General features: G+C 40.0%; 3 protein-coding genes across 9 annotated transcripts in view; 1 reads left to right on the forward strand and 2 right to left on the reverse strand.

The window, feature by feature from the left end:
• Positions 1-2,705: 2,705 nt before the first annotated feature.
• LOC119767962 (zinc finger protein Xfin-like) overlaps positions 2,706-18,202 on the forward strand; it is a 62,873-nt gene continuing 47,376 nt past the window's right edge. Inside the window, exon 1 of one of the 2 annotated variants that reach the window (XM_038258065.1) lies at positions 2,706-2,932. The gene's annotated coding sequence lies outside the window, so the exon portion shown is untranslated. The remainder of the gene's footprint in view (positions 2,933-18,202) is intronic. The other variant, XM_038258064.1, reaches the window with a different exon arrangement.
• Positions 3,638-18,202, reverse strand: part of LOC6050648 (kinesin-like protein KIF12) — a 44,934-nt gene continuing 30,369 nt past the window's right edge. For 5 of the 6 annotated variants that reach the window (XM_038258062.1, XM_038258059.1, XM_038258061.1 and 2 more), the window contains exons 3-11: positions 15,642-15,822; positions 15,354-15,575; positions 15,148-15,288; positions 5,978-6,119; positions 5,060-5,879; positions 4,751-5,002; positions 4,522-4,695; positions 4,113-4,393; positions 3,638-3,883 (exon numbers count right to left, since the gene is read on the reverse strand). In XM_038258062.1, the coding sequence (XP_038113990.1) occupies positions 4,123-4,393; positions 4,522-4,695; positions 4,751-5,002; positions 5,060-5,879; positions 5,978-6,119; positions 15,148-15,288; positions 15,354-15,575; positions 15,642-15,822 (2,203 nt within the window). In that variant the 3' untranslated portion in view covers positions 3,638-3,883; positions 4,113-4,122. The remainder of the gene's footprint in view (positions 3,884-4,112; positions 4,394-4,521; positions 4,696-4,750; positions 5,003-5,059; positions 5,880-5,977; positions 6,120-15,147; positions 15,289-15,353; positions 15,576-15,641; positions 15,823-18,202) is intronic. The other variant, XM_038258063.1, reaches the window with a different exon arrangement.
• LOC119767963 lies at positions 10,137-11,395 on the reverse strand. The gene is made up of 2 exons (XM_038258066.1): positions 10,920-11,395; positions 10,137-10,806 (listed from the first exon to the last, which is right to left on the reverse strand). The coding sequence occupies exons 1-2, from the start codon at positions 11,088-11,090 to the stop codon at positions 10,672-10,674; spliced, it is 306 nt and encodes a 101-aa protein (XP_038113994.1). The 5' UTR covers positions 11,091-11,395; the 3' UTR covers positions 10,137-10,671.

An 18,202-nucleotide genomic window follows, 5' to 3' on the forward strand; every position in this document is an offset into this window, starting at 1 on the left:
AAAATTGTACAAAAACCTTATACTTAACTAAGCCCAATACGGCAGCGAGTCCTGCCAGAAGTGATTTGAGCGCCATCTTGATGGCAAAATTATTGGCACGGCCCCTTTTCCTCCTACCCAAACCAATCACAAATATTCTCGATCTGAACGAGCTTATGGCTCAAAACTCATCGATCACACATTGAACAATTCTAGACAATTGCCTTTTTCCTAGACTAGCTCTTCCGTGTGGGTCTTTTAGTTGGGCGCCATTGTAACAAAAGAAAATCTCTCTTTCTAATAACAACACCAACAATTGGCTATTTGCCCCACAACATCTTTATTTCGCGACCTTCATCGCAGCACATTTTTGTCCATTTCTCATGGCCTTCTCTTCCTCAACGTCTCACTGCACGTTTTCTACCCGCTCCTCGCCCCTTTCTCCACCTCTTCCATCACCGCTCCGCGGCCTAGTTTCTCCGCCTCTTCCATCACCGCTCCGCGGCCTCGTCGGGTCGGCCACGCGGCGACCGGTTTCTACTGTGCCACGCCGTCCAGGTGCAGTCGGGTTGCCCCGCGGCCACGTGTCGCGGCCTCCAGCCGCACGGCCAACTCCCGGGTTCGGTTGTAGCCGGAACCGGTTCCAGAAGAAAATCCGGCGCACTGAGTGGATCGCGGCAGCCGAAGATTCGGCGACCTTCGCCGACTGACTTTTTCTTGACCTCGCACCAACAGAGACGGCCTGCGGGCCGGACGTTCCAAACTTTCCACTCGAACTCTACTTTTCGGCGACGATTCGCATAAACGCGTGTGGTTGCTTTCTTAGGCTGGAACCAACTGACCGAGTTGATCGGTCGACGTGCCGAACAACCAGCAACTCTCGCGATCCCGTCGTTCTCCTCTCTCGCTCACGGCCTACATTCGTGCGCTCTCTCGCCTTCTCTCGAACTGGCCGGAAACACCACGAACGTGTGGTCGTGTTTTTGCCTTGATCGCCGTTTGTGTGTGTGAGGGCGAGGAAATGCGGTGCGTTTAGTGGCCCAAAGAGGGGTGTTCTTATGGTATTTAAATTAAGTTTAATACATTTTTTGTGGTTTCTACTCAAAATTTACAAACGAAATCTTCAAACGCTACAACGTTCAATTGTGGACATGATACTTCATTGATCGCTACTTCCCCGAACCCGGTCAGGCGGTCCGAAGGTTTGATTGTTGAGGCAATTGCAAACCTCTTTTTAAACCTTAGCTTTCATCCACCCCGGGATTCGAACTGACGACCTTTGATTTGTGAGTCCAACTGCCTATCAGCGACTCCACCGAGGCAGGAGACCCAGGGAGACGACTCCTACACCTGGACTGAGCTAACGACCTTACCTCTAGGTTAGACAGGGCCAACATTTACTTTCCCGTCCGACGGAAGGCGTGATTAAACAAATCTCATGTTTGTAGCTTTGATACCAGCCGTGATACCAGCACGCGATGTCAACGCCGGGATGCACGAGAACAGAGTCATTGAGGGCCGACCAGAGAGGACCACGTCGATGTAGAGGACATCCTCGACGTCCAGGTACCAGATTCGACAGCCCTTGGCCGTCCCCTTTCACGCCAAGCGCAGCGCAAGATCGAACGGTGGTCCTATTTAATTTTTGACGCAATGAAGCTAAAAGCTTTGCAGTTGCTGAAATTATTTTATTCGATGTACAATCTCACCTTAAAAAACGCACCTGTATTCGACCGTACATTGATTGCTATTGCTTTAAAAAATTAAACACAACAGTAGTATGTGCGCTCACAGCATGATAGGCGGATAGAACAATTTTCCATGTCAAAATATCCAATGCGCCAAGGTAAACAATAATCATTGTTTACATTGGCGCATTGGTTAATTTAACATCGTAAATTATCCTACCCGCCACCCATCTGACAGAAGTCTGATTGGTTATAACGGTTTCTCTCTCCTCTCACGCGCTGGAAGCATTGAAATATTTCATGCTCTTCATCAGCTGTTGCCTACACGTTGCGAGAGGGTTGGACATACACTGTTATCAAAAAGTATTGTTTTTTAAATCGAGATTTAAATTTTATTTCATAAAGTTTTATGTGCAATGCCACATGAATATAGTCCAATGCGTTAAGTCTTATGTGCAAAATTTGTCCTATGAACGTGTCCTATGTGCACTCATAGGTTGTATGAACCAAATTGCTTCAGAACTAAGTGTAATATTAACTTTTATATGATCCCGAGTTGCACACTTGAAAAGCATAACTCTAGACCCATTTCGGCGTTTTCAGAATCGAAAAATACCCAAGCGTGTTTAAATGAGATTTAAAAATGTGCACCAAAACTTTGTCATCAAATTTCTCAGATTGAGGTTTTTGCACATAGGACCTTTTGAAAAAGTACTCTAGATTTCTAGTGATTCAATTGAGCTAAAATTTTGCAAAATTTGAATCAATTTTCCAAAAACACTGAAAACATTACACATTCTTTTAGATTAGATATGCGAAAATGTCTTAAGTTTTTTTTTTTTTTTGGCTCATGGCGGTTTAAAAAAAACACCCAAAAAGCAAAAACTGGAAATTTGTTTTATTGGACCTTAAACAACTTTAGATGTGTAAATATCACCCAAAGCAGAGCATATTGAAATGCGCGTGTATTACCACCTCAAAGTCGACTCTCGACTCACCAAAATCATTTGACATTCTGGCAACCTTGCCAATGTTGTTAAGTCGTGCTGTCAAAATATGTGTTTACCTTTATGTTGCTGGTGCGTTCAGCATACAAAATTAAACCTTTTTGTACCCTGTAAATCTGTGAAATTAGCTTTTTAAATTTAAATCTGCCGTGCAGAAAGCTTTACCTGTTTGTGTTAAAAGTGATTGGAAGTGGTCCAAATACTGTCCGGACGCCGATTTTGCAAATTGATCGTTCAGTTATCCAAGTTTAAGGTAAGGTAAGTGATGATTGTTTTTAAAATAAGTCTAAATAAAAATTGGGATTGAAAAACTTTCTTAATCAAAATCAATGACTGAATTAAGGCAGTACTAAAAAAAATATAAAATCATTTATCATATAAATAAATGTTTAAACATAAAAATAGCCTTAACTTGGCGGTCTTGAAAATAATCCCTAAAGCCTGCAGTCCCGAACGTTGGGTACCCAACTAAATTCCTTTTAATAAACAAAAACTTCAACCGGTTTTGTTGGATTGTTAATTTAATTAAGATTGAAATAAAAATTACCAGCTGTTTTTTTTTATTAGGGGATAACTAAACTGAAAATTCTAATTGTAAATATAGGTTTTTGGTGCCCGTGCTATACCTTCACACTTATGAGACCCGAGAGGCGGAGTCTTGTCGCAAAAAGAACGATACACGCCTGTGGAACCGTTAACGAAACCGCAAGGTATAAGAGGGCCACATTATAAAGTGTTACGTCGATTCCGTTTTTTTTTACTAAATTGGAAGTAAAGTTCATTGCAATTTGTGAAATTAAAAAAACTTAATCAGTTTGAGCAAAAATTTTGATTGGTAATCAACCTAAGCTCGAGGTTTAAAAAAAACTTACCGTGACTTAAACTTTTTACCAACCAAACATGAAAATTTCACAAAAAAAACTAACTATTATAAAGAATGTCATCAAATTAATGTGTAGAAAATTACTAATAATCCCTTGATGATTTTTTTTATTAATTTGTTGTGTGACATTAAACATAATGTGCTCATCTTTACTAAGAACAATATTACAATAATACTTTTGCACATTTCCCGCAAACAAATCCTTCTCAATTAGCTACCAGATTTTACATCATTCCTATCCTATTTACTCCTATCCCTGCTTGTTTTGTAAAGATCCAATCGAGTTTTCCTTCGTTAAAATTTTGCCGAAGATTTAGCTGATCATGCTGAAAAGAAAGAAAATATTATTTGCGATTATAGTTTGGTATTAGAGTAACATATATTTTTGCAACTATTCAAGCAATATTGTTGTAAAATTTCTCCGGAATTTTAAAATTTTCAAAGACGAAACCACGTGCAAGCCGATTGAATCTGTCTACACTCTAATAGCTAAACAGCATGCATTCGAGCGAGTCTAAAAATTACAAGGCAAAGAGAGGAAGTCGCGTGCTCTACCTCTTCACCGTCAACGGCGGAACGAGCTCCCGTCCGCGTCGAGCGACACCAGGCTGCCAAAGATGTTCCGTTTCATCAGCGGAAGCAGATCGCCCGACTCGTCCGTGCTTCGACTTTTGTTCAGAAAATGGTTGTTCTGTTTGCGCAGCAGCAGCAGCGGCGACGACTGCTTGACATCGCCAACGATGCTGCTGTGGGGCCTTCGGGACGCCAAGGACCAAGCCGACGCGCCCAGCCCTAGCCCGGAGTCGGAAGCGTACGGATACGAGGCGGGTTTAATGCTGCGTTGCGTGCACGGAAGAGGAGGGAGGAAGATTCACAAAATTCAAAATTGAGAATCTCTCGCAGAGTGGCCAGTGGGAAAGGTTTGCGAATTTAATTGGAAGCATTTTAAGGATAAACCACCTACTCTATAATCCGGGTTTGGGACGTTCGCCGCTGCGACGATTGGTCCGAGTGGCGACTGTCGGCGGAACCTTTCCGCGAGGCCAGCCTTACGATCTGGCTGCTGTTGGTCCCGACCGGTGAGCGATTGTTCTCCCACGAGTTGTGTCGCTTCAGATTGTTGGCAATCGTCGTGATGCTGCGAAAATAAGAATTATTAATCCTTGGAATACTACACAAATCACAAACTTTACCTATCCCCAATCCGCCTCTTGTCCAGCTCCTTCTGCAGCAGCTCGGGAATCTTGTTCTCATTCGCCGAAACGCGCCCATCCAGCGATTCATGATTTTTGTACCGTCCGCTAACGCTCCCCATGCTATCGCTGCTAACGCTCAACGCGTTCGCTGGCCAAACGTTCGAAATGTCCTCCCCACTGGCGGACAGGTTGAGCATCTCCGCCGAGAAGGTCGGCCTAGCCGGAATAATCGGCGACCGGCAGCAAACCCTGAAACGAGAGTTGATATTAAGCTCTGCTCCGAGCGATGGTCTCTGAGAAACGCACGAATTCACATCCTCCAGCTTCTTGAGCAGTCTTTCGTTCTCCCGGCAGACCACCTCCTGGTCGCGCATGATCATTTCCCGCGTTGAGTAGAGTTCGGAGTTTTCCTGGCGCAGGGCTTGGTTCTCCAGCATGTACACCTTAACGAGGTCCTTCAACTCACCACCCTCCATATCGGTCAACTTCTCCAGGTCCAGCTTGGGTGGCGTCCGCGGAATAGGTCTTCGCTCCAAAAAGTCCACCTGGCTGTTAATTTCCTGTGACTCCGACTGCAGATTCAGCGCCGATCGCAGATGATCGTTCTCGACCTGCAGCGCTCCAATCTCCCGCTTCAAGCTCAGGATCAACGCCTCCCTCGGGTCCATCACAATGATGGGCTTCGTCCGGATCTTCTTGGCCCGTGCCGCGTACCGCAGCGTGTTCAGCGTCTCCGTAATGTTCGACCTGGCCGGCGATATGCACGCGATCATCAGCGTAACGCCGTTTCCCGCCAAACTGTCCGCCAACAGCTTGGTCAACTTGCTGTCCCGGTACGGTATGTGACCGCTGCGCTTCTTCGAATCGCTCAACGAAGCTATGCAATACCCTAGCACCATCAGGCTCTTGTTGATGTTGTTCGCTTCCTCCAGCGTCTTCCCCTCGCTATGCGTCTTCTTGGTCATCTCACTGCCAGCAAGATCGACAAAATTGATCTTCCCTTGCTTCGAAATAAACACCCCGCCTTCGGCTTGCTGCTCCGACGTGATGTGCACCGTCAGGATCGTGTGGCTGCGCGACGAGTAATCGTTCATCGAGTGGCAACCCACGGACCGGTTCCGCATACCTAAAACGAGGAAAAGAAAATTTAATTTAAATCGCATTAAAAATGCAACAAATTCAATTTAAATCTCGTCAAAGTGAAGGGGTGTGCCACACACGTACCTTCCTCGAGGACCGCCAGCAGGTCGTCCAACTCCTCGCAGTCGACGGTGAAGAGATTTTCCACGAAGAAACCGCGCGACTTCTTGGACCACCGGACGGCGAGCGGTTTGCGGGCGGTGCCCGGGTTTAGGAGGTCGATTACCTGCAATTATGAAGTAGGGTTACTTATTTTAGGAAACTCATTATTCGTTTTTCTAGGAAATCATTGTCAATTTCTAACTTGATTATAGAAAAATAACGACACATCTTTGCGGTAATCTTAACGCGGTATACCTGGCCGTTGAAAAATGGATGTTTGAAGTGATCTAAATTATATTGCATCATATTCTTCTTATGTTTTGCTATGGCATAGCAGTGCTGCCAAACTTTCAAACTTCATGACTTTGACTTTGTCCTAAGGGGTAATTATGGTCACTGACCACGAATCCTTGTTTGTTTTCAATAGTGTGCAGTTTGATATAGTGATGATTTGCAAATTTGGTGTCATAGAAACTTTTATGTAAAATTGAAAGCCTGATTTGATTTCGAACTTAAGATCCCGGAACAAGTATCTTTATTAGTATCTATTAACCCTCTAACGCCCATGGTTGCTTCAGTGCACCACTTATTGTTGTCTTTAAAATCAAATTTCGCTGCAACCATGTATTTGCTTAACATGGTTCAACCTGCATTAGTTTATATAGAATGTTAACTTATAAACCTAAAAATTTCATTAAATTCGGTTGATCCAGTTAACGTCATGATTCGAATTCCCGGACACTTCAACTTGTTTTATCTATTGTTTGGATATAAGTTCGCATTATGAATGTCAAAACTGTGTTATTTGATGAATTCTAACATCAACTTTCATTTAAAGTTTGTTTGAACGCTGTAGTTAATGCCAAAACAATTAAATAAAATAAAATTATAAGTTTTCCAAAAATGCGAAACATTTCAACGGAAATACTTCATAGGCGTCCGAAGCACCGGGAAGACAAAGCAGAAATTTATGTTTTTGATTTCCTTAAATTCTAGCAAATTGTTATATAAACTATCAATTGTTTTGATGTTAACAGCTTATTTGAGACCTAAAAAATGCCATTCACTAACATTCCAGTCCAAATTTGAGCGATTCATAAGCAAAATCGAGTGTCCGGAATTCGAAGCAAAAGTGTCCGGATTTCGAATCAGCTTTTAACAGTGTCCGGGATTCGAAGCACAACAAGTCATTTAAATTTTCATGACATTTCTACATTTCCAACTTATTACATGATTTTTTGCCAGCTATAACAAAAATAATATGGTACTAAGTGTCCGGATTTCGAATCATTACGTTATGATTAATGAAAAAAAAACGCGAAAAATCTCGATTTTGCTCTGGGCGGGAAGGGGTTAAAATAAAATCATGGACGAACTGTCACTTTTTACACGAAGCTTACGCACACTATCAAAACAAACGTTTGGTAGTATTTGTGAACTCCGTGTAAAAGGGTGACAACAGTTGGTGTCAAACCATCGGGGTTTGAGTGTATTTCGAAAAAAAGGTTTTGGAAATTTGGACGTTGTCCGTTGTCTATATAAGTTCTACACAGCAAAAAATCCGATGGTAAAATCGCATGCAAAAGCATGCACATCACCTTTGTGAGCAAAAGCATGTATTATTATATGAGAAAACGTGTACATAAAAATGATGTTCAAAAGAAAAACAAATAAATTTTGCACACCCCAAAAATAACAATCAATCTGGTGGGAGTCACATCCAGATTACCAAGTCCGCGCCCCAACCGTCTCGGCTATCTCACCGTCTTGTAAATTCTGTGTTCTACGCCGATGTACCAGTAGGTTTCCCGTACGTCGTTTACTGAATTAACTGTATACGATGTATGGGGAACGTACAGCTACATCGGTGTTGATTCAACTAAATATACAGCGGCGAGATAGCCGAGATGGTTGGAGCGCGGAATTGGTAATCTGGATATGACTCTCACCAGATTGATGTTATTTTTGGGGTGTGCAAAATTTAATTATTTTTCTTTTGTACATGCTTTTTGTGTACACGTTTTCTCATACAATATTACATGCTTTTGCTCACAAAGGTGATGTTGCATGCGATTTTACACAGAATTTTTTTACTGTGTAGCAAAATAATGCAAATGGGCCGTTTGTAAACAAAGAGTGTGCCTTGCTCACGCTAGAAGATGTTTACATCTGGCATGAAAGGGATACACTACGGCCCTTTTGCTAGAAGTCATAGATTTTTGGCGTTTCTTTTTGTTTCGTCGTCCGTTATCTGTCGCGGGAAACCTTAACAGACAATGATTGACATCGTCCGAATTCCCAAAGCCTTTTTTAAATTTTATTGTATAACTCTGTAAACATTAAATTTATACAATTTTTGGAAATCCAACTCTATCAACTCTATCCTATGTCACCAAATCAAAATCAAATCAAATTACTCGCTCTACAGCATTGCCTTGGCGTTCACGATTGCGAGATTCCTACTCGAAACTAGGTGTTTACCGTCATCTGAGGCGAATTGGGACAGCAGTTTTAGCAATATGTATTTTGATATTTTTGAGTGGTTTCGGTTAGACCAGATTCAGAGCAACAAAATGTGTACATTCATTTCCAAATTTGAAACTTTGAAGTGATTTAAAACGCGCTGTCCCTATTCAGACTGTAGTCCCGGTTCACCCCAGTAGACGGTACCTTGTGTGGATTTTGCTTTAAATCGTTGAAAAATCGAAAAAAAGTCGAACATTTGTCAAAATTTACAATGTAGAGCAAAACATTCGTAAATCTTTTTTTTTTTCAGATATGTTGAACTACCTTCTTGAAGATCGTAAGATATTTTTCTGAATTTACTGAATTATGCTGTAAGATTTTTGTTTTCAAAATTGATCCCCTTTCACGAATAAATCTATTTCCATTAATAAGTCAGTTCCAGTATAAAAAAAAAACATTTTTAATTTCATGAAAATGGCACTGATCTTAAGTTTTTACACTACTAGATTTTGATTTATTTTTCACGATATTCAGCAATAAAAATAAGGATGCGTTAGCTTAGAAAACGTTTTCACTAGTTGACAGGTATCGTTTATTAACCCTCTCCCGCCCATGGTTACTCCAGAGCACCAAAACTTTGAACTCAAATATCTCGGAACTGACACAACTTTTCATGGTGCTTTAAGTTGCAGGTGTTCATGTAGAATGTATACTAACATCTTCCCAAATTTCATCAAATTTGGTTAAGCACAAGCAAAGTTACAGTGTGAAATGTAAACAAAAATGGGCCAATTTTAGGGAAATAAATAAGATCTGTTTTCGAAAGCCCGTAAAAAATACCAAACACAGAATTTTATGAAACAAAAAATGTTTTGCTACCATTTGAGCCTTGGACAAGAACCCCTGTGAATAACATTGTGAGTTTGGACCGATTTTAAGTGTTTTCAACCTTTTTCATTTGGTGCACCAGAGCACCACCTAGGCATATTGTCGCCGCGGCACTAAACCGAATTGAGCAAGTTTAACTCTCGCGACGATTTTCTGTCGCGAAATATCTGTCAAGCATGTTTAAGTAATTTTGAATCAGTGTGTTTGCTTTTTTGTTTTGACGGCTTTGGATGATTAGAAAAATGTGGCTGATCTTTTCTGATCTGCCAAGGAAATGGAACGCTTTAGATTAAATTATTGTTTAAAATTTTGGTTTTTAGTTCTATACTACCACTATAACTGTTTCATTTGGGGTAATTTATGAAGTTCAGTTAGTTTCCAGCTTCAGAAAAAGACGCAGAAGGGAAAAAGTCTTGGTTAAGTTGCTGATTACGGATGGATTTCCGTCTGAATAAAACAAAAATAAGTGGTCTCATTGTCGAGGGACCTCAATCCGGTCCGTTGTGTCCTCTCACCGGGAGAGTTTTGCTGATGCGGGATGCTGCGGGTATCGATTGAATAAGCTCTATAGAGTCAAAATGGGAAGAACCAGCCACCAATTTGAAAATCAAAAGCGCCGTAATTGTCCTCTCCAAGCTAGACATCATGAAATGGTCCATCCGGATGATTGAATCCACGGTCACAGAACGATTTCCGGTAGATTTTCGAGATCGATTCTATGCTCCGTGTAAGACGCGGCGCGAATCTTGTCGCAGCTCAACTGGCGACATTTCAGTTTGGTGCCGCGCTAAGAGGAAGAGATGCCGACTCGCTAACTGTTTTGAAACCAGCTCAGGAACCAGCGAAATTTGACAGATGCTCAGTCGACACCGTAGACAAAAAACTACAACAGGGCATCATCCATCGCGTTTGGCAGTGTTGTCAGAATGGGTAGAATTTTATGTTTCAAATAATTAAATGAAGGTTTTATTTCAAGTAATGTTTTAATTCATGTTTAATCAGTAACAAAAACCGTTTAAAATAAAAAAGTGATAACAACAAAATCAGTCAACTCAAACGAAGATCAAACTTCATTTTTCTCGATTTTCGTGGATGATATGTCTTCAATCGTAGGCGGATGAATCTTGTGTGTATGGTTCGATAAATGTCCCCCAGGTTGTGGCCACCATTATCGGAATGGCCATTTTCATGTCCGGTATCGAAAATGATGAATTTGATACCCATATTGCCAAAACCCGTATGGTTCGGCAAATGTCCCCTATGTCCCCCTTTGTCAAAATACTCAGTAATTTTCAGCAGGAAACAGTAATAATTACAAAAAATTACTGTTCCAATTTCACCACTTTCTCTCGCAACCGGGAAACTAGTGTTCCAACGTTCTCATTATTTTCTGCTCCAAGCTCATCCGGAATGGGTCCGGTTGTATAGTTTTTGGCATTGCCGTCGACAAAATGGATCTGTAAATTGAAGAAAAAAAAATCATTGGAATACTGTTTCTTTCAACCCCTTGTCTTAATTTTCTTGTTGCGTTAAATTTCTACAAAAAATATATTTCTTCAGAGAAACTTACCTCACAAACGCGGGTACTGCCTTTCACATTGAAGTGAAGTTCTTCATCCGTGCTGTTCACACAAAAGCTGATCCATGCACGTCGGATACACAGATCCTTCGGGAATTGGTGAAAGCTGAGCAAGGGATCAGTCCGCCGTGTCCTCCCACACCCAACAACCATACACTTCATGTTAAAAATACAAAAAAAAACTGAAAATCAAAACCACCCACTCCAATCAAAACAAACGCGTGCGCTACAAGCAGTAGGATGCAACAGAATGACACTTTCTGGCAACTCGGTATCCCTCTTCGCACTACCCCGTCGAAATGTTTGATAGGGCACAATGTTGTCAAAAAAAGAGGTGGAAAAGAAAAACAAGAAGCTCATTGGCACCTCTTCCTCTTAGGTGCCGCGGCGAAATTTTGTTTTGGTATCGCGTGTGACATTTGAGGTACACTCAGAAAAGAAACAACAGAAAATTGCTTCGCGAGATGAAAAACACTCGTGCTGTTATTTCGATTTATTTCAAAAACCACAATATGAGCAACTAAATATTCGGGAGCACTTTTTTCTAAATTACAGAAAATGCTTATTTTTATCTAAACAAAAGTTTATATACGTTTTGACTATTCATAAACAATACAAAACATTGTTATTAAAACGATAGTTTTATTATTCTCCTCATTTTTCATGAAAATGGTTGTTTTTGGCTTTTGAATGAGCCAATCAAAGAAACCTGAAAATGCAGAGATTTTAGAATTTGTAGCTAATACTTCAGAAATATGGTCTTACGGCAAAAATTTAGTAGTTTTTAACACATTTCGAAGCGTTTTCAATCAAATGAACGAATAGATTTGAAGAAAACGAGATTTTGAGGTTTAAAAAAAAGTTGCTCATCTTCCTGATGGTGCTCTGGTGCACCACTTCAAATTCTACTTTATCGCCCCAATTCGATGTTTGTGGGTCAAAGTAAAGTATTTCCTGCATTATAGTACCAAAATTAAGCCATTTACTATTTTTACGATAAGCAAACAGCTCTGGGCGTTAGAGGTGATTGTTGATTGTTTGACAGTTTGTATATTTTATCGTAAAACGCATCCGAATTTATAAAAATGAGTTTGAAATTTGAAGATCCGGAATCACGAGGGGTTCTCTCTCTAAAGCTAAAAATGATTGTGAGATCAACAATTATTTTAGTAAATGTTTCAAAATATTTCTAAAATAAGTATAATACTCAGTAAATATCAAATATGCCTTTTAGATTTATTAGTAGATGCAGGGGTTTTAATCTTGACTGCTAACGAGCAACGGCATTTCTGAATGATTTATGAACAATTGTCCATGTTCGTTTGTCTGACAGTTGTTGAGAGTCTGCGTGCATACTTTAGGTAACAAAAAAGGCAAGTAATTGAAACTCGGAAAATTTCAAGAAAATTTAAAAATTTGGGCAATTACACTGCATATAACTTTATCGGATTTTTTTTAATTTGGCATTTTTCTATACAAAGCCAACACGTAATACACGGTTCCTCACAAACTCTCAGAGATTACTGATAATCCTACATTTTGCGACACGTAATAAAAGAACACTCTACGGATGAAAAAATACGCGCGAAGAAATATGCTTATTTACATATTTTTCTATGTTTAACATTTCAGAAAGCGTTATTAGATCGTCCAAAGATAAAAAAAAACGTTACTTAATCCACCCTTAGGTGGTTGGCGCCTTCCTCACATTTAAAGTGTGCTATCCAAAATGGCAAAAAGTGCGTAAATAACACTAAAGTGCTTATAACTTTTGATAGGGTTGTCAGATCTTCAATGTTTTGAACGCGTTGGAAAGGTCTTTTAAATACCTTTCTGAAAATGTATAGCATGACGGGTTTTGTATGTATGTATGTATGTATGATCCCCATACCCGCAGGCAACTTGGTCCTGGAACACATGTGAGCGCTAGGTGAACAATTCGATCATCTTTTACTCCATAATCTGTACACCCACGTGCATAAGTTTTTTGCACGAATTTTATTGCTACAAACACCGGCACATAAATCAAAATCATTCCCCTTTTCCCTCCCCAAGTGCCGGAAATTTGTAGCGGGTGTAGGGACACTTTGCATAGACGCCCTTGTTCCCATCACGTCACTGAGGGTATGGAGCGACGAGAAATTAATAAGCATGCCCCCTCAGTCGAACCTTCATTAGAGAAGCAGGCAATCCACAACTCACAGCGAACGACCAAGGGAACACCCTACCGCGTATTTAATGGTAATTTGGCGTGGTTGTCTTGAGTGGTTTGAGCGAATGTTAGAATATTAGTGAGAGAGTTTTATGTTTTATAAAAAAGAACGGGCTCACCAAATGCTTCAAGACAGCTTCATTTGAGTTCCGGGAGTTGTCCGATTTTATAAACTTGCGATCCGATGACCTCCCTTCAACAAACTTAAAACAGCCAACCACGACGTTTGACTGGGATTGGTGACGTTGCCGACGGACTCCACCGTTCTCCGTCAAAGTGAACCGGATGAAGTTGCTGCTGCTGGACAATCTTGATTATGATGATTCTTTCCATTTGAAGCCGGGACGCTGCTTCGATATCTGCAACAAACTCCTTTTCGAAATTCCAGAAGGTTTTGTTCCAAATGCTCCGCTGGATACAACTGCTGAAGCGCTTGTCCGTGACCACCAAGTTTTCCACCGGATATTGCCAAAAAAAGGGCAAAATTAAGTACTTTTTATATTTATTGAAAGAAAATTTGAAGCACAAAATTGACAGCCAAATGTATAGCATGACGGGTTTCCTTACAAAAACCACCCTTTTTACAATCTTCCGGACTATTGTTAAAATCGTTTTTTAACATAACTTTTGAAGTACTTAACTAAACTGCATAATTTTTAATAGCGACTTATGGGACCCCAAGACGGATCGAATGACACCAAAACGGACAAAATCGGTTCAGCCAATGTCGAGATAATCGAGTGACAATTTTTTGATCAACATCCCACCACACACACAGACATTTGCTCAGAATTTGATTCTGAGTCGATAGGTATACATCAAGGTGGGTCTAGGAGGTCTAGTTGAGAAGTTCATTTTTCGAGTGATTTTATAGCCTTTCCTCAGTAACGTGAGGAAGGCAAAACGATTAAATAATTTTTTTCATCAAATCAAATTTGACGAGCAACTTTCTTTTGTTGATTTATTAAAATAATTTGGTTTGATAGTCTAAACTGGAAGCGTTTTTCCTGCTAAATAAAATTCTCAAAATTTTCAAAATTGAATTTAATACAAAGTTTTTTTTTTATATATAATTTTTAGCTTATTCTTTTTGGTTTGTAGTCGAGATTGTTTAGTTTTTGCATTATTAACAATGTTACGATAATAAGCTGCATAAAATTCCTCCGGATATATAATTTATTTATCAATCATCATGAAAAATCGAACAGTAAAAATTACCATCGCAATCATCGAACCTACACTACGGCCAAGTTCAGCAAAATCGATCGACCGAGAACCAGACAATTACAACGCCATTTCTGCCGAGTCGGTAATCAGAACGTTAGAATCATAGCCGGACAGTCGTAATTGCTTCGCTGTCCGCTTGCAGCAGCTGTCCATTCCAAGTGCAAAGGCGTTTCCAATCCATCACTTTTGCGTTCCGAGTCCGCAAATCGACTGGAATGTTCCTCGCATTCGAGTGCGACAATTAAATATTAAACTTTAATTAATTTATTCCTTGAACCACACGTGGTGGCGGGGCTTCGATCTAATCTGCATATTTTGTTTTTCAAAGTTCATTTTTCTTCCTCAGCTCGACAGGACTTGGATTGGCGTTCAATTTTTGATCACGATTCCGGTGTGACTCGCTGCGTCATTTGACCTTCCCATATTGTAATACAATTATGGCACAGACTGAACGACGCGACATGTAGTTTTTTTTGTTTGATTAAAAATAACGGTCACTTTAAAGTCGAATAAGTTCCACGGAATGCCACAATCGACCTATCGTGTTTGACATTTTTGTTCATTCGATCGGCCAACAGATTGCGCTCGTTCTCAACGGAGACAACTGATATGGTCGATGATGTCTGTTTATCTGTGGCTAAGAATAGACATTGTGCCAGTTGGGGTGGTCATAACGGCAGGATCATGACTTGGCTTGTGTTTGCTTTCAAGAGATAGATATAATTGCTCATTCAACATGATTCAACATTCATGAGGCATTCTAATTTCAACATACGCTACCTTTTCATTGTAGATTTCCAGGAACGAGGCCTTCAGCACAAAGTTGGTGTCCTTTCGCTCCTGGAGCAGCTTGAACAGGTACAGGAAGGATCGAAAGACCAGCCCATGATATTCGTGCTGCGGGTCTGGTTTCCCATAGAACTGCAAGATTCAAATTTTAAAATTAATTCCGTTGAACTCACCACCCCTCTCCGCTCATCACTCACAAGTTCCGGTGGACCGGTCAACGTGTGGGTTTTCCCGGAACCCGTCTGTCCGTAGCAGAACGCCGTACAGCTGAATCCTTCAATAGCCATTTCGATTAATCGCTTCACGCCGGAATACTCCACCACATCGTCCTGGGTGGCGCCCGGTTCGAACACCACGTTGTACGAAAAGAGCTTTGACTTTTGGCCACCACCGCCGGGGGCCGCCGGAATTCCATCGCACTAGAACCAAAACAAAAAAAAAAATTTGTTAAACGATTCAAAATCGAATCTCGCCTAAACTCTTACCAGAATTTGTCCGTTGCCGGGGAATTGCACCACCATGTCGTCCGCATTGCGTGACTCTTTGACGTTCAGGGGGCGCACCCGGACCACCACGTTGATGTTGTCCTCGGGGGTGCCGGGGGCGGAGCTGCCGCTGCCGTTCGAAGACTGGGTGATGTTTTCCAGGTTGTCGATGCTGCCGCGACTGGGAGGGGGAGGGAGATGAATTGAAAAATATTAGACTAATTTTTTTCAGGTAATTATTAAGCCGAATTTCGTTTTACATAGTAGAAAGAAAACTTTGATTTGAAATTGTTTTAAGTTCGAAAAAATGGTATCCCAAGTTTTCTTCACACAAATTCTTTAGCAGCGACGAAATTATCTAAACAAAACTAGGCTAATCCACCTATGTGGTTGTTGCCTTCCTCACTCCATACCAAAAATGGGTGACATGATTTTTTTAAAAGAAAAGCTTCTGAAAATAACATATATTACTTAAGTGTTCATAGCTTGAAACAGGGTTACCAGATCTTCAATGTTTTCGACTCATTTGAGAGGTATTTTGAGTAACTAATGGTACGTTCATTTGAGGGCTAGTTCTGCACTCAGAGCTGTCAGTGTTTTTTTTAAAGAAACGGGCGTTATTTCCGCACGAGTTTCGCCGCCATCTTGGAACTGAAACTCTAGTGCCGCACTCAATATTAATTAATTACTTATTTCGTTTTCAGTTGACGCTCGATTGAACCAAAACTGGCACCGACGAGTGCGGCACTCAGTTCAAACGAACGTACCATAACTTACGATGGGTCGGATGATGGATTCGAACATAGTTGGTTGGAGGTCATTTTGAGCAACTACGAAAAATTTTACTTCTCTTGTTATATATTTTTCTTGTTTTATTTTTAGTATTTGAATTTGCATTTATCTTGTTTAATTTATATTTGTTTTTAGTAGTATTTGGCCTATTCCACTGCCTTCTATCATTACATTTTGCCTTTCTAATTTTTCATGTTTGTGACTTTACTTTTCCATTTTGCTTGTTTTTCATGTTTTGTGCTCTAGAATGGCAATATTATCTGGGAAACTACAAAAATTACTGCATACTTCTTTTTTTAGGAAATGTTAGTAAAAAACAGCCTAAGTTAACCCCTAAAAAACGAAAATAAAAAAAGTCAAAGTCACATAAAACAAGTCAAACATCTAACCCTAAAATTTTCCAAAATTTTATGAGTTCTTCTTTCCAATGCTTTTTAAACATCAAAAATTGGTTGAAAATTAGATTTTTAGTGATTTTTTTTAGATAGAAGCCCGTCTAAACGCGGGGTTGGGTTGTAAAGGGTTAACTGGACATAACTTGAGACAGCGTTGCCAGATCTTCAATGTTTTGATCTCGTTTGAAACATCTTTTGATTACCTTACTAACGATGTATAACATACTGGGACTTGAGTTGTTTTTTGGTCACTTTTGTAACATCCGGATATATGTAAAAACACATTTTTACACATAACTTTTAAACTACTTATCGAAACATCATAAAAAAAAAAAACAAAAAAAAAAAAACAATAGGTACGTATTCCATGGCATTTTTGCCTGTCAATTAAAGACCGTTTACCCAGCCTTGGCGGAGATCATTCAACATCATTCGGATTAAATGTAGCAGAGCAATTCTCCCAACAATGAACATTTTCTTGGAAATTTATTTTTTGTATTTTATTTTTTATTTGGATTAAACTTTGTGTGTACTTTTCCTATTACCAAAGAATTTATTTCGCGTCCATACATGTTTTCATGCAATTTTGGCAGCTGTTTGACTTTTCCCACAAAAAATTGCGACAAGTTAGGCACAAGAGTGTTTTTTGAAAATCTAACTCTCTAGGAATATTTTTGGATTTTTTCCTCTACCATAAAGTAGTTGGTCGTCCCAATCTAAAGGGGATATTAGGCTATGGAAACAAACAAGCAAATTCGCCCTTTTTGACAGTTTGTCTAGTTTGTTTGTTTGCAGAAACGTCAGTCTGCATACATTGTGCAATGTTAGCGAGTTTGGCAAACTAGTAAACACGAAAAAGTGCGAGTTTGTTTGCTGTAGTCTAATACACCTCCAACAAGATTTTTTTTCACAATCAGAAACCCTCAAAAGTCAGTTTTTTAATGTAGCAATTCTGGACTAAATTTAAGAAAAAAACGTTACTTAATCCACTCTTAGGTGTTTAGCGCCTTCTCAAATTTAAAGGGTGCCATCCAAAATGCGTCAATAACACTTAAGTGCTTATAACTTTTGATAGGGTTGTCAGATCTTCAATGTCTTGGATGCGTTGGAAAGGTCTTTTAAATACCTTTTTGAAAATGTATAGCATGACGGGTTTCCTTACAAAAACCACCCTTTTTACAATCTTCCGGACTTTTGTTAAAATCGTTTTTTTAGCATAACTTTTGAAGTACTTAACTAAACTGCATAATTTTTAATAGCGACTTATGGGACCCCAAGACCGATCGAATGACGCCAAAAGGGACAAAATCGGTTCAGCCAATGTCGAGATAATCGAGTGACAATTTTTTGATCAACATCCCACCACACACACAG

The sequence above is a fragment of the Culex quinquefasciatus genome, chromosome 2, assembly GCF_015732765.1.
Source record: "Culex quinquefasciatus strain JHB chromosome 2, VPISU_Cqui_1.0_pri_paternal, whole genome shotgun sequence".
Taxonomy (NCBI): domain Eukaryota; kingdom Metazoa; phylum Arthropoda; class Insecta; order Diptera; family Culicidae; genus Culex; species Culex quinquefasciatus.

Coding starts and splice junctions, on each gene's coding strand:
- LOC119767963 (XM_038258066.1), bottom strand. CDS start 11,090: ATGAAGTGTATGGTTGTTGGGTGTGGGAGGACACGGCGGACTGATCCC. Junction 10,807..10,919: donor GCAGTACCCGCGTTTGTGAG/GTAAGTTTCTCT, acceptor TTCAATTTACAG/ATCCATTTTGTCGACGGCAA.